This window comes from Danio rerio, chromosome 18 (assembly GCF_052040795.2).
Source record: "Danio rerio strain M-AB ecotype USA chromosome 18, GRCz13ab, whole genome shotgun sequence".
NCBI lineage: Eukaryota > Metazoa > Chordata > Actinopteri > Cypriniformes > Danionidae > Danio > Danio rerio.
The window spans coordinates 41,313,777-41,337,365 of NC_141038.1; the positions used below are offsets into that span (position 1 = coordinate 41,313,777).

General features: G+C 36.9%; 1 protein-coding gene across 4 annotated transcripts; it reads right to left on the reverse strand.

Annotated features, from left to right (window-relative positions):
- Window positions 1-1,983: 1,983 nt before the first annotated feature.
- Window positions 1,984-23,354, reverse strand: caprin1b (cell cycle associated protein 1b). Of its 4 annotated transcripts, none has more exons than XM_087291839.1 (18): window positions 23,217-23,354; window positions 22,652-22,831; window positions 20,180-20,242; window positions 20,010-20,096; window positions 19,641-19,879; window positions 18,891-18,973; window positions 15,230-15,388; window positions 15,084-15,136; window positions 14,277-14,360; window positions 13,998-14,165; window positions 13,587-13,692; window positions 13,413-13,474; window positions 13,194-13,304; window positions 11,605-11,739; window positions 11,152-11,305; window positions 10,611-10,814; window positions 5,099-5,205; window positions 1,984-2,497 (listed from the first exon to the last, which is right to left on the reverse strand). In XM_087291839.1, the coding sequence occupies exons 2-18, from the start codon at window positions 22,829-22,831 to the stop codon at window positions 2,411-2,413; spliced, it is 2,082 nt and encodes a 693-aa protein (XP_087147965.1). In that variant the 5' UTR covers window positions 23,217-23,354; the 3' UTR covers window positions 1,984-2,410.
- Between the last annotated feature and the right edge of the window lie 235 nt (window positions 23,355-23,589).

Sequence of the window (23,589 nt, forward strand, 5' to 3'; positions counted from 1 at the left end):
ATGCCTGATGGACCCCAAAACAGACATATAGCTGTCTTCGATAGCGCCTGTTCAGAATGAACGAACAATAAGAATTGTAAAATATTTTTATGCGTTAATTTAAGATGTGTCAAAAATGGATCCATTTTTATTTTAATTAACACTTCGGGTGGACCAACCAAAGTCCCTCCCCCCAACATATAGCAACGATTCATCAGGTAATCACTGGGATTTGTACTTAGTCCTTCTGTAGATTTATTGGATGACAGTGTAATTTACAAAATAAATGAAACTTTTAAAATGTACTAAAGGTATTTGTTTATTAATACACACATTTCTCACTGCATACCTTGAACGAATCCCTATAGAAAAATATAACTTTTGTTTTATAAATCAATGTCTCATTTTTAAAGTTAAAGGTAGCATTGAAGAGCAAACACAGAACGCAGAGCCTTTCCACGCTAGGGAAGCTTATGCAGAACCCCATTTTATACAGTTAATACAGTAAGGGACGACAATGTGACGGGTAACGTTAAGGTTAGGGGTGGGGTTAGGTGAGCGCATTAAAAAGCAGTGGATGCAGTACAGCTTGCTCTGCACCAGGTCTGCATCCAGACCCCTCTCAGCAAAATAGGTGTGCCGATCTGTTAAAAAAAAGCATGTTAGAATAAAAAAATAAACTATTTAATTTTTAAAATGTTAAAAATCAATGAACCGTTTTATGATAAACTTGCTAAAGAGACTACACAAATGAAATTGGATTGAAACAAATCTATTCATAATCATAATTGTGTGTGTGTGTGTGTGAAATATATATATATATATATATATATATATATATATATATATATATATATATATATATATATATATATATATATATATATATATTGAAGTCAGAATTATTAGCCCCCCTGAAATATTAGACTGCTTGTTTATTTTTTCACCAATTTTTTTTTAACGGAGAGAACACATTTCTAATCATAATAGTTTCAATAATTCATTTCTAATAATGGACTTATTTTATATTTACCATGATGACTGTAAATAATATTTGACTAGATATTTTTCAAGACACTTCTATACAGCTTAAAGTGACATTTAAAGGCTTAACTAGGTTAATTAGGTTAGTTAACTAGGCAGGTTAGGGTAATTAGGCAAGTTATTGTATAGCGATGGTTCGTTCTGTAGACTATCGAGAAAAAATATAGCTTAAAGGGGCTAATAATTTTGTCCCTAAAATGGTGTTTAAAAAAATTTAAAACTGCTTTTATTCTAGTCGAAATAAAACGAATAAGACTTTCTTTAGAAGAAAAAATATTATCAGACATGCTGTGAAATTTTCCTTGCTCTGTTAAACATAATTTAGGAAATATTTATATATTTATGTAACTCTGAACTTTAGTTTTCAATCTCTGTTGAATTTAAGTCACACGATTGGCTGGACCATTCTAGAGGCTTTATTTTTTTTTCTGAAACCAGTTAATAGTTTCTTAGCTGTGTTTGGGATCATTTTCTTGCTGAAATGTTAGATTAAAGGAGCAAACATTGCTTTACACTGCTGTAGGGGGAGCGCTGCTGAATTTCAGCTGCTGTTTGAGCTTTCTATGCCTTTTTACACCTCCTGTTCTTCATGTGTTCAACGCTTTCCCCTGTCACTTCATTTATTACTCAACTCAATTTCTAAACTAGTTAGTTTCGTTTTCCTTGCATGTTTGGATTTCTTTGGTTGTCCCTGAGTTCTGGTGAAAATTCCAAGTCAGCAGCACCATTACAAATATATTTTCCTGAGACAAAGAATGAAATGCTCAATACTTATTTTACCCACTGTGTATATAGGGTTTTCATTCAAGAAACTACATAGATGCAATAAAAACTGAGTCCTTAGTATGACTATAGTTAGGAATTCATTGCATCAGAAACACTGGCAAAACGGATTAACAATAGCATTATGTGTGGCTTAATAGACTTTGGAAAACACATCAAAAGCAAAGCATACAAGAGTTACTGCAACACATCTTTATTGAAACTTGAAGCAATATCACTTTACAAACCGTGAATCTGGGAGAATCGTTAAAATGTACCAAAAGAAGCGATTTTTAAAACCAGAACAAATTGGTGTGAACAAAAACAGAGGGGCAGAAACAAAACTCCCATTTTTTTGGACCAGCTGTAGCAGGTTTAGGTTTTATTTCATACAAAAAAAAACCAACAAAAATAAATTAAGTCTTTCAAGTTCACAGGTATATCTGTTAGAAACACAGGGAAACTTTAAAATTGACAGTTTTCAGCTTGAACTTCTCAATTTTAACATGTCAAATTGATATTTGCTTGATGGATTCCATGGCGAAGAGAGGGGGAAAGAGAGCCAGGACATTTGCACTTGAGTATCCGAATGTTCATTGTGGTCCAGATGAAAGGTTGACAAGGCTTAAGAGCGCATGGCTGGAGCGCTTCCTCGAGAGACCCCGCGAGTCCCTTGGCCAGAGCCACGCTTGTAGTTCGGCTGGTAACCGTCCTGAGGAGAGACGCAGAACATTAGAGAGAATACGAATAAGAAAGTGTGCTGTAGGGAGGATGCACAAAACACAGAGGGGGTTGCCAAAAATAATAAACAAAATTGAAAGCAATGTCAGATTTTTAAAAACTCAGGCCAAAAGGAAGTGATCCGTTAAGTAATTACTAAATTAAACAAATAGATATGCTTCCACTGTCAGAGTGCCTTTCACTATTGACACAAATGATGTCATGATTTGCATACATTTCATGAACGATGTACTGAGCTTCATATTAAATTGGTAACAAAAACATTAAGATGATCTAAGACAACAAAGAATTAGAGATGCACCGATCTCGATATTTGGATCGGATATCGGTTTGATACTGCATATTTTTGCAGGATCGGGTATTGGCCAGTTGGATCAAAATCCGATCTTATGCATGTGCTACATTAGGTGTAATTTATATGCCAACAAATGCCATGAAGGCAGCCGATTAGAGGCACTAGAAAGTTGTCATGTAGGCCTTCTGAAGCTTTTCTATAGCTCAGGGGTCACCAACCCTGTTCCTGGAGAGCTACCTTCCAGCAGAATTCAGTCCCAACCCTGATCAAACACACCTGAACCAATTAATAGTACCTAAAGCAGCACTTGATAATTACAAACAGGTGTGTTTGGTCAGGGTTGCAACTAAAATCTGCAGGAAGGTAGCTCTCCAGGAACAGGGTTGGTGACCCCTGCTATTGACCTTATTCTCCGCCGACGAGCGGGCGCTGCCATTTGAATCTTTTTGGCACGAGACTTCCGGTCTCATTCACTTCCATTCATTTTTAGACATTAAAAACTGCTCGTTTCGTTGTTTGATGTTGCAAACTGATATTTCCTTGTTGTATTATTCTACTTGGTCTGTATAGTCATGCAAACATTTGTTTGTAGAGCAAATAGTTTGACCGTTTTTTGCCGTTTAATATTCCTAGTCATTTCGCCCATAGGCGACTGAAACGGAAGTTCTAAGACAATCGCGAAAACAGGCGCACTTTCGCATTTGAGAATAAGGTCAATAGCTTATGTGAAGTACAGATAAATATTCAAGAGGTTAAATTCATGTTGAGTTCAGCTTCCCGCAGCTGCGCCGGTCAGTCATTCTCCATTCATTCAAAGTTCAAGCTGTGTGTCGCATTTATGACAACACGAAAAACTCTCCAAGACCATTGGTTTCTGTTATAAATAGGTGGAGAAATGCATTTAGTTTTGCATTAAATGGATTCATTTTGACCTGCAGCAAGGAGTTCATTGCTATTTCTAAATCATGTTGCGCTGTGTCTTAGATCAGCAGATTGCATTCGCAACACTGGAGTAGAGAGTTAGGCTATTACCTGCTCTTCAAGTAGGACTACCTGAAAATTATAAATGAGAAAAGGCTCAATAATACATTGGACAGATCCTCAATGCACTGATTTCTCGCCTTTGTGCTGCTAAGTTTTAAAGGTGTCCGCAGATCCCGGAGAGCTGCGTGCCGCATCTCAGTGATCCATCAAGCACTTCACTCACTCACCGGCTGCACAGACACGACGTGCGCAGTTCTGTTAATTGATTTTGTAATAATAAAAGTTTCTGTTTTCTCATCCTTCCGATGGAGTTTATTCTTCCGAGGGGAATACTTTCTGTGCTGCGAATAGTTTGTAAAAGTTTGTCTAATTGTGGTCAAAGAAGTTTATTGAATTAATAAAATTGAAACTGAGGGGCGCAATATGAATTGTCATTAACAAAAAATTTAGCCTAATAAAAGGCTACTCTACTTTTATTTATATTAATGCTTTATTTAACAGACCAGTTTGTTTTGATTAGGGTCAACAGTGGTAGCCTTTATATTAAAAAAGGAAACAAGCTGGACCACAACAGATCATATCAATGTCCTAATGAATGCTCAAATAATGTAGTCTAGTTTACAGCACACATTGTTTTTAGTTGGATTGTGCCGTGTCAAAAAAAAAAAAAAAAAAAAAAAAAAACAGACACAGTATCAGGACCGTGTCTATATTGGTCGATACTCAGAATTTTGGTATCAGATTAAAAAAATGGTATCGATGCATCCCTACAAAGAACATATTTCCAAACTAATAACAAAAAGGGCTGAAGGAATGTAATACTTTAACAAATGTTAAATTAAACAGGGGAAAAAAAGGAGATGGAGATAAAGAAAGACTTCCATTTATCTTATTTTTACTTAATCAAGAGAATATAAATATATATATAAAAACAAAAGAAAGACCCACTCACTGTGTAATAACTCATTAACCAGATTTAAAAAAAAAAAATAAAAAAAAATTATATATATATATATATATATATATATATATATATATATATATATATATATATATATATATATATATAAAAAAATATATATATAAATGTATATAAAAATAGCTATTTTTCAAAGACTGTTTATACACACATCACAGAAAAACTAAATATGGTCAGTTCTCCAGTACAGCCATAATATGACTACTTAAAAAAAAGAAAAAAAGAAAAAAAAAAAAAAGATTGTTATACAAATATCAAATTCATTGCATCACAATTCATTGCATCAAGTATCAAAGTATTCTACTCATTCATACCCGCTGATAGTTGCTGCCAGAATAGTCGCGCGGTGTACTGAACTGTGTTTGTCCATATCCAGGGTTGGCAGAGTTGGAGAATGGTGGCCGATAACCTTCATAACCACCTGAAATAAATAAACAAATGCTGATCAGGAATACAATAATAAACATCTATAAACTAAGAATGGCAACATTACAAGCAAAACATGTACAGCAGATAGAGGAGTACAATTAAGTTTATAAAAACTTTCCAAATTCTATATTGTGTGTTGTATCCAATGTGCACAGTTTGATCAGATCTTTAAATCATCTGAAACAGTTTGGCAGGTCATTTAACTCAACCGGTACACATTTACCTCATGAAGATGTAATGTACAAATACTGAAATGTTATCCATGCGAGGACAGTAAAGACAGATAAACTGAATAGTGTTTAATACATCATGGACTGGACACTGGCTTTTCACATTCTCCAGAGCAGTCTTAATATGCACAATAGCTATGCCCAGAAACAAATGATTAGCTCCGATAAATACAAGTAAGCACCAGTATATCCACATAAGAGCAGATTGAGGCCAGGACACACCAAGCTGTCACTTGAATCCATTTCTTAACCTTTTACACTCAGCTATTTTGGAAGTTTCTGCCTGGATTTTCCAACTCAACTTGAAAAGCTTCCCCTACTCTCATTCTGAGGTGTAACTGCAAACAAATTGGTATAAGTCAAGAAAACCTCTGAAATGACATAAATCAGGCAACTTCTATGACCATTTTCAGCACTTTCAAAACTGTGTTATAATTAAACCCCTACGGCAGGGGTGTCAAACTCAGTTTCTGGAGGGCCGCAGCCCTGCACAGTTTAGTTTCAAACCTGCTTCAACACACTTGCCTGTAGCTTTCAAACAAGCCTGAAGGACTCTACTAGTTTGATCAGTTTAATTAGGGTTTGGAAGTAAACTGTGCAGAGCTGAGGCCCTTAAGGAGTTTGACACCTGTGCCCTATAGTAACAAAATGTCAGTGATGTCTTATCTACAGATAATATTAGTGGTGTCAACAGTCACAAATCTCATTTTTAAAATCACACTATCAATTGCTTTTCATTTAGAAAAAAAAAAATTACTGCAAAAACCATTGGTTTTAACAAAACTTGAACATGTAATTTTATTAATATGAAGAAAAAAAAACTGCTGAAAAAAAAGGAAAATATTCAAATACAAAAATTATCTTTGCTACTGTTGCTGATAATGTTAATATAAAAATCTTACATATTGTAAAACATTTTTTTTATTTTATAATATATATAACGATTTAACAGTTGTGGAAATATAAATTTCTATCAACTAATTCCAAATGAACAATAATCTACGTATAACTGAAAAGTTATATTCTTTGGTTTTTAATTATATGATTTCATTAACATCCCAGCTTGGAGGGACATTTAACCTTTATCTTTCTGACTACAGGCTAAGCCAGTGATGCAAATGCTTTAAACGACTCTGTCTTTGTCTTCGGGTGTTGCTTTTATGCTACAGAAACCCTATGTTGATTAATTTGTGTGGTCAGTAGCTGGGCCGTTTTTTAACACCTATGCAATGCTGACTCCAATACTGAATTTGCATGCTTTGTTTAGCCATATCCCCTCCTCCTAAGAACACAATATAGCCATGAAATCTTTGTCTTAAATTAGACTTGTGTGAGACTTGTGAGAGACTTGTGAAAGAACTTGCAGACTGCGGACCTCTAGTAGGCTCTTGCAGACACATGGACATCTTAAAGACGCTGTATGACTGCAGATTAACCAACACGTCTCAATAAAGGAATTCTGCTTGTTTCGAGTCTCCTGGACTGGGTTCTCTTCTTTTTACTCATTTATTTTTTTTACAACACAGTTCACACATAAAACTTAACGTTTCATAATAGGTGGATCATTTTTGAAAACCTATTCAGTGACAAAATTTATGGTTGTCGTGTGTGACAACGTAATTGCTACAACATTCACCAGCGTCAAGTTCCATTAAATGGTGATTTTAATCTCTACCATAAACAGTGTTTATATCTGAACAATAAACTGTTATCCCTGTACTTCTGTATAATTTAAGTTTTTGTAACTAATTGAAAATAAATATCAAAAGTTAATCTCTCTTAATCAAACATAGATTTGAATGCAGCGCTTCGCGGGGTTAATAAACATATGCAAATCATTAATTATAATTTATGTTGTGTCTGTTTTAATTGAGATCGCGATTTTTTTAATGTTTAATTGTGCATCTTTACATTGAATGCATTAATGGAGGCTAAACATTGACAAAAAAAAAAACACCATTTAATTAATAGCCTAAAAGTTGCGGCCAACCAGGAACAGATGCAGCCAACATAACACTAGTTTCATCTCCACTAGTTTTTTGACACAAGTCCAGGACACCGTAAGCTGTAGTCATTCCACTTAATCATTAAATGAATCTATGAAATCAATCACTGATTTCTTTACCGAACCTACTAGCTGTTATTTGTAGGCTTGGGCGATATTACGGTATTATGGTATACCGCGGGATCTAAAAATAGCAACGGTGTCAGTTTCAATACCGTTATACCGTCATAAAGTATTAAATATCCTTTATTTAATGCCTAAAAAACGTGTGTGTGGTTGTCATCACGGGACAGTGTGGAGGAGAGAGATAGAGGAAGAGGGAGGGGGAGAGGGGGAGAGGGAGAGAGGGACAGGGAGACGTGACGTGTCGCGCTTCAAAGTGTCCTGCAGTTTGGCAGTTTAGACTGAACAGAAGGGAGACGTGGTTAATATGAACGAGAGGTCTGCATTAGAGCTGAAGATCTTTGCCCGAACCCGGCGAGACCCGAAAAAATCCAAATCCCTGCATTAAAATCCATCCCTGCAAAGGTGAAGCAAATTATGACGAAGTAGTAAAAAAAGAGAATTTTGACGGCGGTCAAGCCAGTCAGAAAGAGCGGTTATTCCAGCCGCAGGTATTTAGCGGTCGCTCATACACTGCGTATTACGGTAGAACCCTAAACCGCAAGCTGACAGGTAAAATGACGAGGCCACTCGCTACCCTGAAACTACGGTCATGGAAAATTAAATGGATGTTCCTGACTGGTATAAGATGAATAAACAATCCTACCTAAAACTTGCAAAATCAGCCAGATCAGAACTCTGCATCTCGGCCTGTAGCAGTAGCAGTGAAACGGTGTTCAGCTGCTGGACGCACATGAGCGCAAGACTGCACTAAAGCCAGTGGATTTAATAATGTTCCTCCACAAACACACGTAGCCTAATCTTGGTGAGTAAAGGGTTTTAAATTATAAATAAATATTAATTAAACCATATAATCATAATGTAGACAGAGTATACAGACTAATGGTGGCATTATTCTTTTAATATTCAGCTTCAATTTAGTTACTGCCAAAATACCCGTCATCATTTAGAGTTTATTTGATTTGTTAAGCAAGATTTCTTTTCATTGGTGTGTTGGCCAATTTAAAGGCTAAGTGCATGTAGACCTATAGAGTGCTGAGATGTTACGATGTTACAGAGGACTTATTTTATTTCTTTGTTCCAACTTTCAAGTGGGATATAGTCTACGTTTGTTACGAATAAATGCTGTTAAAACATATAAATGACTCATTCTTGAAAAAAATGCATTAGAGCTGTAAGGGCTCTGGCTTTATAAAGCTGTCAATCAAAATGTACGTGTCGGACTCGGGACCTATCGGGTATAATTTTTATGGCCCGATTACAGCTCTCTGCATTCCCGCGGGAGCCGGCCAGATTTCTTACGGTGTGGGAGTAAATTTCTGAATAAATCGCGGGAGAGGTGTGTGTGTTTGTGTAAGACAGAGAAAGTCTCTCTCTCTCTCTCTCTCTCTCTCTCTCTCTCTCTCTCTCTCTCTCTCTCTCTCTCTCTCTCTCTCTCTCTCTCTCTCTCTCTCTCTCTCTCTCTCTCTCTCTCTCTCTCTCTCTCTCTCTCTCTCTCTCTCTCTCTCTCTCTCTCTCTCTCTCTCTCTCTCTCTCTCTCTCTCTCTCTCTCTCTCTCTCTCTCTCTCTCTCTCTCTCTCTCTCTCTCTCTCTCTCTCTCTCTCTCTCTCTCTCTCTCTCTCTCTCTCTCTCTCTCTCTCTCTCTCTCTCTCTCTCAGGTCGCATAGAAGGTATTCAGTTTCTGAATGGTTTAGGCTCAAGCCAACAGTTTGGTGACGCTGTCTGAGCCTTACGTCATAATTTTTTTTTTATTACGCCGGTAATACCGGATACCGGGGTAAAATATGGAGGCGGTTTGACGGTCTCAAAATTTGGACACCGCCCAAGCCTAGTTATTTGTATAATTTTTTAAATCCTTTGACAAGGATACTTGCATTTTGGGTGTCCTTTGCAGATCCTGTAATGTCTGTGACAATTTGTCACTGAGACCTCTTAAATAAAAGGTAATGAATAGGGATGTAACAATATTGTAAATACCGTCATACCACAACAGTAATTTTTTTCAATATTACCGTAGGCGCATGACTCAAAACTATATTTCTGAGAAAAGTTTGCTTAGACGAATGAAGCAAGGAGGTACGGGAGGCCTAGGCGTGGCCATCATCCTTTGCGGTCTGTTGTCACTACAGCTCCAGTAATGCTGAAATGGAGTGTGTCGCTAGTAGCGGGGAAGAAAAAGAGCTGGAAATGATCGAACCTAAAGCGGGTTTTAAATCGGATGTGTGGAAGCATTTCGGTTATTTTCTAAAAAGATACGAAAAAGGAGAAAAGGTGACAAAGAAAAAAACGGTATGCAGGCACTCCCAGATTGTGGTGATATATTAGTCGGGGAATACGACTAAAAACAGTCATGGGGACTGCAGAACACAGCACACTTGTTAGATTGATGCAGACATTGACTTGTACCGCAAAGAGACCTCGATCTCACTCATGGCTTGTCCTCTCAAGTGGTGGAAAGACAATGCACAACGTTACCCACTGCTGTCAACCTTGGCTAAATCATATCTCTCTGTCCCAGAAACCTCAGTCCCAAATGAGGGTTTTTTTTTTTTCTGTTGCAGGGGACATGCCTAGAGATCCCAGCTTTTACCAGATTATAGTTATATGATCATTTTTCCTAAAAAACCCATCTCTATCTAAGTGAGTGAGTGATTAAACTTTGAATGTGATGAGTTTTCAACAATACTAAATTGAAACTTTATTTTTTTTACATGGTTTAATAGTTTTTTGTTATTAAAATTGGAAAATTGAAGTTCCTGTTTCGAAACTTACAGATAATTTGTATGTCATTAATATGTTCAGTGCTAAGGTAAATAAACACTTTTGGCACTTTTTTCGAGTCTTTTCATTAATTTTGTTTTTCCTGTAAATTATTCAATAAATACCGTACCGTGCCATTCATACCGAGGTATTATCGTACCGTGAAATTCTGATACCGTTATATCCCTAGTAATGAATAATCAATAACTAATTTAAACTATGATCGATGCAGGGAATAAGTGTGAACTGAACTCCCTACTAACGCATGTGTTTGTGTACCTCTGAAGCCATTGGATGGTCCTCTGTAGCCGTTAATGATGCCGCGTGAGTTGCGGGGGCCGCCACGAGACATGCCTCTGCTGTTGTAGAAGGACTGAGCCTGGCGACCGAAGCCATTGCCCTGAACACCTGCCTGCTGCTGAGACATGACCTGATGAGCAGCTGAGTTCTGGAGAGACTGATCTTGAGAATGGAAGGCACCAACTACTGTTAAAACAAGGATAAAATAGCTTAGTTAAGTAACTGTTACTAGAGTAATCATCGTCATTTAATATTAATAGTAACTATTGATGACATTATCAAAGAAATATGTATAAACAATGGTGGTTACAACTTAACAACTATTACTATAAATATTATAAATGAGTATGAAAATAAATGTATACAGAGCATAACGCATCAAATTTATTATGGTTACTCTAACAGTTTCTATTGCCACAGTAGATATTATGCAAGCCTATATATTGCTTCCATTTGAGCAGTGCAGATTTACAGGATTATATTGTGGTTATGTGAAATATGATGTGCATCTTCTCCTCACCAGCCTGGAGCTGCTCTGGCGGCAGGTCTGTTTGCTCCACAGGAAGCTGTGTCTGGCTATTAAAGCCCTGACTGTAGCTATTCTGATATTGGCTGGCCTGCTTTATGGAGTCTGTATCATTAGCTGGTGGGACAGGAGCATTCAGATTGAACACCTTTCAGGAAAAACAGATTGAGGATAAAAGTTAACATTAAATATAAGAGTTAAAGAATAAAATGGATATGCAAACCCTCTATAATTCAATTATATCTTATACATCTCAATGTAAAGTTTCATAGTTCTCTATACCACTTGATCCTCAGCAAAATCCCCTGTAATTAATATTTTATAGTTTTAGCAGCCGATGAGACTTTTCTGCAAATCTGTAGCAATATTAGATTAATCACAACATTAAGGAGCGATCCTGATTTGACAAGTTTCATTTTTTTTAAAAACAGCTTTCAGGTTTGTTACCGTTTGCATGGACTGGAATGGGGCTGCGTTGACATTGATGCCGCTGCTGTGCAAGGGTTTTGGGATCACCTGGGTTTGGGAGGCAGGAGGAAGCGTTGCAGATGAAGGAGTTTGTTCTGTCAAGGGCATGGAGGCCTACAGAGGAAAAGCAATTTTTGGATAATTTCACAAATACATTTGATAATTAAGTGCACATTTAGGTAGATTAAAATACAAAGGTGGGCAATATTACTAGATAAAAATAAATAAATGAAAAGAACTTTTCAATTTTGAGTGATGCATGAAGTCGTTTAAACAATGTTCGAAAAACATAAATATTTAAAATTAAAGTTAAAAACAAACCAAATATCCTCATGAATGGATTACTGATCAATAATTTTGTGACTGCATTATGAAGGTCTGCAGAAGTTGTTTTTTTAAGGAGACAAGCAGACATTAGCGGTGTCGATGCAGACTTCAAAATGGAGTCCTTCGAGGTACGTACAGGCCAAACAGAGCGTTTTGAAATGAGACCATCTAGCCCAGTGGTCACCAACCACCGGGCCGTGGATCGGTACCGGTCCGTGGAACAAGTGGTACCGGGCCACATAAGAAATCATAAATTATTTCTGTAGAAAATATTCCCCCCGCGACTTGGTTTCTTCCACTCACCCCCGCCATCTCAGGTGAAATCGACTATGCCAAAATCCACCACAGAGTGGGAAGAACGATCGCTAGAACGATTGTTATAAAACAGGTATTATAGAGTCCAAGTCAGCAGAGCATTTAAGGACTGTGCATATATGTGTGCGTGCATCGCTAAGTAAGTACCCGAAATCATTGCAATATGCATCTATATGGAGTTTCACATAATCATACTCATTAGGGCTGTAACATGCCAATACATACATTTAATTCGGCTATACGGTTGTATTATTGTTAATATGTTCGTCAGTTGAGTTGTTTGGCACAGATGTTATGTATTTGATGCATATAAACCTTGATTGAAACATAATCAGACTGCTATAGTGCAACTAGCGCATGCTGAGTTGTTCACGATTAACCAGGATGCATGAGCGCAGCAGCTGTGTTCACTTGAAGACCCCCCCACACTGGTCCCTTATAAAATTGACAAACGTTAACCGGTCCGCGGTGATAAAAAGGTTGGGGACCACTGATCTAGCCTACAGAGGACGGATCTCGTAACCTAGCAACCGTAACAGCTGCTGTTTATAAGCAGTAATTAGTGATTTTAAAACTTATTTTAAGCAATCTGAAGGCAAAACAAGGTTTTAAAAAGCTGGAAAAAATGTAAAATGTCTATAAAATCAAGTTTTAGTAAGACATTATTAACATGCTCAAATATTCAAGTAAAATAAAACCTATTTTATACATTTAAAACTGTAGTCTGGAGTTTTATTTTAAAATCATCCTTTTCCCACACTCGTATCTACACAAGCGGCACGTCTTTTGAATCCTACAGTCTTTGGTTGTAATGTTTCCATAGTACTGCACTTTGCATTTGTAGGGCAGTAGAAGAAAGCTCATATCACACACAGCAAGAATCAACTGAAGATCATTTCATTGAATTTACTCAGTTAAAGGCTTACCTGAATTGGGTCAATCGAGCCTGTCTGTGGTCTGGGATCAGCTGTGTGAGGGGACTGATACATCGGTGGCGGTGTGGAGAAGGTTTCTGGTGAAGGAGAAACCATAGGTATCTGCAGAGAAAACACATTTGCGAATCTTTAAACTGATTAAGTAAACTTTTTTCCAGAGTGCTGAGAAAACTTATTTTGCAACATTTTGCAGAACTTCGCAACACTCACTTGCGTGGGTTCTGGCTGAACGCCAACAGCTGGAGGCTGTGCTAGATGAGTCTCCGGGTGAGCTGCAAGTTTAGAAATCAAAAGGCCAACAAGCTTCGGTTGATTAGAAACAAGCACAAACACAACAACCTAATATGCAAATTGCAGGGCCATGTGGTGCAAATAGAAACATACCTGGTTGACACACCATTGGTGGCATCTCCATACTGACTGGCTTCATAGGTTGTGCTGATACAATAGCCGGATCAAGAGACTGGCCATCAAAATCAAGCATGGAGTCCTGAGGAAAAAGAAGAGCATTTATATTGTGCATACAAACATACGCCATTAGTAAATAGTTTTATTTTGCAATGTTTCCTGCTAGTGCGACAGACTACATCCAAACATGGCCAGAGCTTCCTTCCTGATCTAACCCTTTTTTGCCTCATCTTAAAAAAAAAAACAGTATATGTGGAAAAAATGTGAGGTGACAAGCATCCCATGAATAATCTAGAGCGGGCGAGTAAATCATCACGGACAAAACTATTCTAAGTCTGGTGCTTAATATAACTTAGCATCACCAACATCAGTGTTGTTTATGCCTACCTGCATAAAGTTGTATGGTCCCTGCATCTGTGCCATGAGGTCCTGAACCACCTGCTGTCTGCAGACAGGGTCTGAGGGGGGTGTTGGAGTTACTGTGGGCAGTGGATGAGGTTCTGGGACGACAGGAATGGGGGCAGCCTGAACCGGCTGCAGTATTGAGTTCACCACCTGCATATGCACCAAAGAAAACCACGTTTTAATCTAGCGGATTAGAAACAGAAGCTGCATAATATCATCTTTTCTTTACTATGAGATGTGAGGGTGGGGTCCTCAAGTTACCTCAGGTTCCATGCTCCAGTCTTCTCTTTGCTCCTTTTCACCAGTACTATACGTGCTCTCCGAAACAAACTGCCTATTTACAAACTGGAGAGAACAAGAGCAAGGTAAAGAACATTATAGGTAATTAGGAAGAGATGGAACTTAAACTGTACCCTCCAGATAATAGGGTTAGACATAAGGTTCATTCACAGTCATTTTCACTCCAAGGTCAACTGTTGTGAAAGGTCTATAGTTCAGTTTTCACAGTTACACTGAACACATTCACAAACAAACAAGTAATGCTTTAGAAACAAGATCATAACCATTTTTATTAATATTTTGTGTTAGGTCATCTCTTAATTTGTAAAGTATTTTTTACTAGTTTAGTCTTTTTACTACTATCTGAAATACATTTGTTAGATTTTTTATTTCAGCTAATGATAATTGATTCAAACAACAAACAAGATACAAACTTACATTAACATTGCACAGACCAAAGAAAAAAAGGATAGTCAGTAAAGTAGATTTTTATATTGGGTCAAATGTCGAGTAACAATGTTTTTTACATAAATCTGAAACCAGCTCTCATCTCCAGAAGGTTAGGGACGGAAAGTTGCACAGTGCAGTTTCAGGCATGCAGTAACAGGTATTTCTGCTTTTTAAAATAAATTGTGTTCATTCAAACATGGTTTAAGTTGATTGGATTAAGAAGGTTTAATTTCACTGTATAATAAATTCCCACATTAAAACATCCAGTAAATGGATTCCTTGAATGAGAGCCTTAAAGCTTGCATTTCACAAGGCCTGTGTCCACCCAACAGGTCTCACCTCTGTTGTCTCAATTGGAATGGGTTCTGGATACTCTTCCGTTATCTCACCCTCTGCTAGAAGACAAAAGGCAACATCTCAGAATTCAGTGTGAACTGTAGAAGTTTTAGAAAGATGAGAAATATGAAATGAGTGAGAAGTAATACCCGTGTCATGAGGCTGTTCCTCTGGTTCAGGTGCTTCCACTGGAGCCGCCTGCTCCTCCACCTCCTCTTCCTCCACACAAACTCCATTCTGATGAGCCTGCACTCGGTCAAAGTAGCCGCTCTGCAAAACCCGCTCCAATGTCTCATTCAGAGCTTTATCTAAGACACAAAGAGAGAATTTAGACAAAGGTCTATAAGGACTGCTTGCTGTTAGTTTAAAAAAAAGAAAAAGTGATATTTTATACATCAGCTAACAAAAAAAATATAAATTAAACCTAGATGACAAACATTTAACACCCCATCACCAAAGCTTTGTTTTTGACCAAATATGCGGTAATAAAAAAAAAAAGATTGACCATTCATAATTTTTTTATTATATGATACAAATTGTTTCAATTCATAAAGTAAAAATTTTAAATCTTGCATTACATTATAAACATTTTAAATGGCAACTTTAATGCATCCTTGCAGCATAAACGTATTCAATTAAAACAGAAAACAAAAAAGTTTAAGCACAGATTTGCTGAAAGGCCTAAACGTTGTAAACGATCATCATCCAGCACAATTCAAGACCAGCTGATGCGGAGCAAACTGATTCATTTATATGGCCTGAGCCACATGATCTGCCAATGAATACCACCGAAGAAAAGTGCTAGAGACTGGAGGCATTGTAAGGCAAAGCTTCTGTAGTTAATAAAATATTTATATTTCTAATGACTAAAATACATAACACAATACTGATGTGCTTGTAACTGGACATAAAATGAAAAAACATTAGAACAGCCATGTCTCAAACTCTCAGGTTTGATTTATGGACTAGCCGCCTCTGTTCAAGTTATTTTCCACTTTCAGCATCCTTAGAGAGCAGCAAGATAACACTCAGAAATCAGGACATGGATCATGCCATTTCATCCACTACTGAGTGAGCATGGGCATAAAGCCCAGTAAGAGCACAGAAGGTTTCATGCACAGCCTTCAGACAAGGCAAAACGAAAGGAACAATGGTACTGGTGTTGCTACATGGAATGTGTAAAAACACACCAAACAACTAGAGATTCACTTGTGCAAATTTGTATGATATTCTAAGTCAAGGGTTCTCAACCTTTTTCACTTCGAGGCCCACCTCACTCTGAATTTTTTTTTTTTTTTTTGAAGGCTCAAACTGTCTAGAGTAAAAGTTCATTTTGAAGCTTTATTTGTTAGCAAAACATTTCTTTTGCATTCTATTATTCTTTTATTTTTCTACATCATTTTATATTAAAAAATAACAATAATAATAAATAAATAAATAAATAAAATGTAAAATAATATACATTCTAACATTTAAAAACAATAATGGTCAGACAGGTTCAAAGCTCCTGAATTCTTTATTTCATTTATATATATATATATATATATATATATATATATATATATATATATATATATATATATATATATATATATATATATATAACTGCAGAGTATTTGGGCCTTTTTCTTCAATAAATAAACCTGCAATAAAAAAAAACTGCTGCTGCTTTGCATTAGGGTGCTTTCACACCTACACTTTTGTATGAAACTGGTCTCGTTTGCCCAATTAGCGCGGTTTGTTTGGCATATGTGAAACCAGCAATCACACTAGGATCCATGCCAAATCAAATCGCTCGGAGATCGCTTGAATGAAGTGGTCTCGGCTCCAGCGGATCCTCTGGAGCAGATCGATTGCAGTGAGAAAGTGATACGATCCGAGCGCGGTTATATCACAGTGTATTATGGATATGTAATAGGCATACGGCTATATAAAGAGAGAATTATGAGTAGGGCGGGAAGTTTCGGGAGTCTCCCTAACGCCCGCAAACGAGTGATAATCTTCTGGTAATCTCGCATCTCCCTCCCGGTCCTCAAATACATCGCGCATCCTTCTCAACTCTCCCCACCGCATCCGTCATCACTCTTCAGCCACGTCGCGCGCACCTTCTCAAACACCACCAAACAACCACCTCTCCTGACAGCTGAGCGGGCAAAACAAACCCTGACACTGACCAATGTGAGGAGAGTTTACTCACACGTGACTTGTTTTAGCTCTTTTTGTCCGTTTAGAAACTTTGCAGTGTGAAAGCAAACCGCACCAAGAACAAAGAGCATCAATGCAACAATTTTAATCCCCGTTAAGAACAACTGAATCGATTCACAGTTGCACCCTTAGACTGCCTACTATTCATCTATTTATCCACTATTCATATCCATTATAAATAAATGTAAAACACATTTCAAACACATCGATCTAAAGGTGGTTTGGTTTGTAGCTGGACATTATTGGAGGAGTTCGCTGACAGGAACAGTGAACAGCTGTTCACTGAAACGCCACCGAATCTCGCTGGATCCTACTGTACAGGCGCACGCCCATTATAAAACCAGTTACAATCATTTGGACAACCTGACTGATATTTAAAAATGTTCACACAGAGCACGCATAGTTTGCGAATCAACGGCCTTGTGGAACTCAGATACAGTACGAGTCACGAACGTGAGGCATATGCGAGCTGGTTATTATAGCTTTAATCATCACTACCTTTACATTTGCATGACTGTTTGATTTCTATAACTGAGAACATAGTCCTAGTTGACACCAAGCAGCAACCTCTCGATCTCTATCGGGTAGCCAATACGGAAGTAACTAAATCTGCAGTTCATTGCAGCAAATTTCGCTAGTCCTGGCTCCACATGGAGAAATTTTAATTGAGCCAACTGTTAAAATGGTCAACTTCACAGCAGAAAAAAAAGGTGTTTACAGCCTGGTACAAAGAACAATTTAGATTCATATAGCTAATATTACCCTTCATGACAACTGTGAGGGGGTGAATTTTTTTACATCTCACACATTTCCTTTATATTAGGTTATATTAAAGTATTATATTACACCTCAGAACAATAAGAATAAAATAAATTGACATGTGGATCCCAACTCACAGTCGGTCAATTGTGAGTTTAAAAAATAAAACATGTTTATTTCACAATATTAATGAACCAGCGATTGGTTGCACCATTTGTAATGCTTAGTGGCAGCCAAGTGCCCTCAAATGTTAATCTAGAGTCCCGTAATGACTGCAGGAAAAAATTATAATAATAAAAAAAACGTTGAAAGACAGCTACTAATGGCTGGTCAGTTTTTTTTTTTTTTTTTTAAAATGTATAATCTAACAGTAACTTTCATAAGACAATATTTTCATTCATATAATGTAGAACATGCTCAAATATATATCTGGATGAGGGAAAAGTTTATATCACAGCTGGACGATTGTTTTTATTTAATATATAAGGAGTTCAGATGCATAAACCTCTAAATGCAATCTAAAATGCCCACCTAAAATGAGCTTTTTCCTCAGCCTCCTATATTTATGTTCAGTTATTTCACTTTATAGACAATGAAAAGAACCTATTTGACACTATAAAAGTAAAGTCCACACACAGGAGTTGGAGAAAAAAAATAATTTTTGAAGAAAATATTAAAAAGGCGTTTAGAGAATTTTGTGTCTTAACTCTACATATATTTTTTTTTTACAAACTGAATGCACCATTTGAAACCTCCCAAATAAAACTGATAAGCATTACAAAAATCTAAATCTATTATTAATCTTTAAACTCTTTATAAATTAATAAAAAAAAAGGATTGACATACATGTTGTTCCAGCAACAGGCTTGTCCTTCCCCTCCAAAAGTTCCCATAAGTGTTGCGATGCTTCTTGATACTGGTCAGTCAACCTGTGAGACAACAGCATTATGAATACAGATACAAAGTTAACTTCCACTCTTTATTGATGCGAGAACTTTTCAGTGAACCAATCCTTTAAAAGGATAACTCAGCCTAAATTGAGGATGACTTGCGCAAGGGGCTTCAATGTTTATGATTTTTCTAATGTTTTTCATTTTCAAAACACAAATTAGAATAAAAAATACGTTTTTTTTCTTTTAAATAAAAAAAACAAGTCAGTCGCTCTACATGAATATCAAACATGCAACACTGAAGCTCCGCCATTTCTACAAAAGAACAAACCTTGCATGTCAAGCAAACCTTTATGATTCCATTTTCCAAATCTGATGTTCACCATGCATGTCTGTTCACAGAATTTTATATTTAAAAATGTGTAATTTTTAATGTATAATGTATAATTGTGTGGAACCCTGTATTTTGATCACAGTGTATATTACATAAATATCATGTACTTAAAATCTTTCAGTAAATAAACAGGCATTAGTCAATAAATAAAGAATAGCTCTGAAGATGCTCACAAAACAGACTGCCAAATGTGAAGTCCTCACTCTGACGGAAATGCATTCACAGAAGATTGAAACGCACCCCAATCCCTCAATAGCAGATAAAGGCATGTTGCAGTTGTGTAAACCACCAAGACATGAAAGTGTGCTTCACCTGATGTTTTGGTCACGTTCAGGCCCCACAAGCTTGTAAAACTCATCCAAGGAAGTAAGGTCACCCTCAGTGAGTAGTGAAGTTTCCCCATCCCCTTGCAGCAGCTCCTGCCGCACACTTTCATCCCCTAGTCGGTCAAGGGCGAACTGCAGCTCCAGAACCCGTTTCAACCTTTTCTGCTCACTCTCTTCACGCTGGAGCTGCTCTCGACGTGCCGCTTTCTTAACAGTTTTCTGGATCTATCAAGAGAAGACATTCTCACTAAACTGTTTAAACATTCCAGTGGATTTCGGTTGGATTCTACACACAAAAACAAACTATGGTGCCTCGAGCTATGAAGGCAACCAATTCAATTTTCCATGTACTCACTTCTTGACCCAATGCCAAAAAGCTCTTCTGCAGCTCCCGTGTAAACTCGAGGTTATGGATTACTTCCTGGTACTTCGACAGGGCTTCCTAATTTGATTAAGTACAAGAACAGATTTCATGAATTCTGACAGACAAGTCAGGGACGACAAAAATGTACATCGTTTACTCACCAGCTGGTCCTGGTTGAGACGTTCCCCTTTACTGCTTCTGGCCTGATAGTCATCAAGCTTGCTCTGCAAGAAGACAAGGCAATAGATAAGAGAAGGAGAAGCAAGCACTGTATTAAAATTATGTGTTAACAAAGTCATCTTAAATGGTAAATGTATTTTTTCCCAAACCTCATAATTAGTTAAAACTGATAATGATAAAAAAAAAAAACATTATCAGTCCAGCTAAATGGGGTATATACACAGCTAGTGTTTCTTCCAATACCAATACACTTCTGTGGAATGATTAATCTGACTTCTTTCAATTTTACACGGTTCCTTTTACAGCATCAATGTTGCAATGTAATTTAAATATAATAAAGTTAAATAGATTTCGGTATTCATTTAGTTGTTTAGGTGTAAAATGAGATGAAAAAGCCATTTACACATACGCACCCGTGAGGATTAGCAGGCTAGTGCAGAAATTCCAGTGAAAATACTGGTGTAAAATAAATGTTCATATTTTAAAGACTTAAATGTGAAAAATTTTACTTTAATGCAGTGCTTCCTGAACATTATGATACCCACCTCACATCGTATTCAAGTCAGGCAGTGAAGATCATTGTATCTTAAAGAAAATAGACCTTAAACATGCTGATTTTGTAAATAGCATCTGATTCACCGGAAGAGTTTGAGCCAGGTAACTGGAAAATTATAAAGTCCTTCTGCATACACACCCTATTGATTTAATAAATATTCAGAATTTAGAATGCTAACAACAACAATTGAAGTAATAAACATTTGTATACGCTACTGCAAATTTTTTGGGTCATTAGGTTTTTTAGAAACCCAAATTATATATTTGTTCATTTAAATGTTCTAAAATAATCAGCTGTTTTATAATACATTTTACAAGCTGAAATTTAAGTATTGTTACAACAGTCTTAAATGCTGAAATTCAAAAACTATAGCAAAATGTGGATTTGTGCCCAAATAATAATAAAACATTTTTATTTAAATGTCTTGTCATTTTTTCATTCAACTTTGATGAAATCAGTGGACTTTGTTCCAGAAAGCTCCAGCATGCGGTTGTGAGAGGATTATCCAATATAACAGAGTTAGTGTGAGAGCACAAGTTCACTTACAACAACTGCACAATAAAACCCATCACATTTACTTAAATTAAATCACAAATTATCCTAAATGAATGTGACAATATGCATAAATGCAGCTTTAGTTAAGCAAATGATTCCCTTATAAACAATGACAGCTTTAGTAACATTTGATCCCCATTTTATGGTAGTTACATCCCCTCTGTGTTGTAATGAATAAAGCTTTATTAAAACCTGCAAACAGATTTAAGACTACATAACTGGGACTTTTTATTCAGTGATCAATCCCATTAACAAAACATCACCTTTCTGCACTGAACAAGTCAAGTAGCAAACAATTATAAAAGCAATACTCAGCACCATCAAGTTAAAAGAAATCTCTCCAGCAGAGCTCAAACTCCTAGAATCCAAAGGCGCTTTACTGCGTGTCCTGAAGACACACCTGTCTGTCTATATCTCTGTGACCCACTTATCTCCACAAACCCACTCGAGCCTAAGACCATCCAAAACATAAGGTGCTCCTTTACGTTCATTCTTTCTCCGACAGTTCCCCATATTTTCTAGCATGCTGAACCTGTTTTGAGACGCCATGTTAGCTTTATCTCCCATGTGCGTGAGCAACGCAGCGTTCAGTACTGACAAAACATTCAGGAAATAACTTGGTCTTGTTTTATGAAATGTATAGAAAAGGTAAACATCTCTATAAAGAGAGAGAGAGAGAGAGAGAGAGAGAGAGAGAGAAAGAAAACTTTAAACGCTAACGTTAGCATAGCTAACTTAGAGACACAACAGTGAAAAGGCAAAACTAAATTAGCAAACGTTATTTAGTTTATATTGGATTCAAGACCATTCGAAAGCTATTTAACAACATTGGTAACGTACTTTTTAAAATGTTAATAGTTTTGCGTTTGAGAAGCGTTCATAAGGTTTATAACGTTGAGTTCCTTGTACAAAAACATCTTAAATATGTGTGTGTAAATATATATATATATATATATATATATATATATATATATATATATATATATATATATATTATTTTAGACAACATGGACAGCGTACATTTAAGATGTCGGTTAATACAAAATAGCGTAAATAACGAGGCTTTTGTATACGTTTGAGGAGTTTATACATAACAGTTATGCGGATTTCCCTGTGCTTCGAAAGCCCTAAAGAACGGAAATCATTGAAAACTTAACGTTAAGTCAGATTGTAAAATAAACAACGTAAAGTTAGTGCAATAAAAATATTCTGGGTTTGTGAAGTGGATTTAAGTATGAGAGACAATTTGTTTAACGTTGTAACGTTATGGCTGTGGTTGCATTGGTTAAGCTTAACGTGACAGGCTGGAAAAAGAAGAGGGTAACGTCAACTGTTAACTTACCTTTTTCTTTTCCATATTGCGCACTTTCTTCTCAAGAACCACCATCACCTGCTTCATTGCCTCTGACTGGGTTCCAGTCAGCTGGTTGCTGGCTGTGATTTGGTTCATTGCTCCGGGAGCAGATCCCAAGTCTGGGCTGGCAGACTTCAAAGTCCTGGTGCCATTTGTTGCCGAGGGCATCTAATCAGGGAAAAAGGCAGGTTTACTTGTGTTAACAAACCAATTGTAAGTGCTGAAATAGAAAATTTGGATGGCTGCAAGACGATCAAAAGTCGAAGCATGTGTGATGTAGGTTGCTGGAATCGACGATGGTTTCATTTTCGATCGTACATCACACTCAATCTTGCAGTTTTACAATAGTGAAATATGCTGGGAGAGAACACTCCATCATTTGCCTGGTATAAATTTATAAGTCAAACTCATTTGTATAGTAACATAAAACTACATTGCAAAATCTTTACACGCTGTCACAGCAACCCATTGTCCGCTCATTAGAAACTGTCCTGACATTAAGAAACCTGGTATAACGTTCGCATTAGTGATCAAGTCCTGAATGTGTGCTCACCTTTATGCGCAATATGTCCACAAGGGAGAATATAAATCCTTTTTGGAGGCAAATAAGCCGAAGCTTTGATTGTGTTGCTTTTATTTTCTCTTCCAATTTATTATGGGATCCGCCCCGCCGGCCTCACCGACAACTGAGAGCGACTGGAAGGCGAGGAAATGGTTTATAATGAGGAAGGGCCCCATTTGATGTCGACCGGGATATTGCCTGTGACTTGTCGATATGGAAATACAGCTTATTTTAGAGTTACCGAGAATCCGATAAATGTACAACAAAAAAACGAGACAGTATGTGATACGCATAAGAAACAGTCACGAAGGTGACGGTTTATGTTTTATATTTCCTTCAGTTGCACAACAGGCGTACATTACCC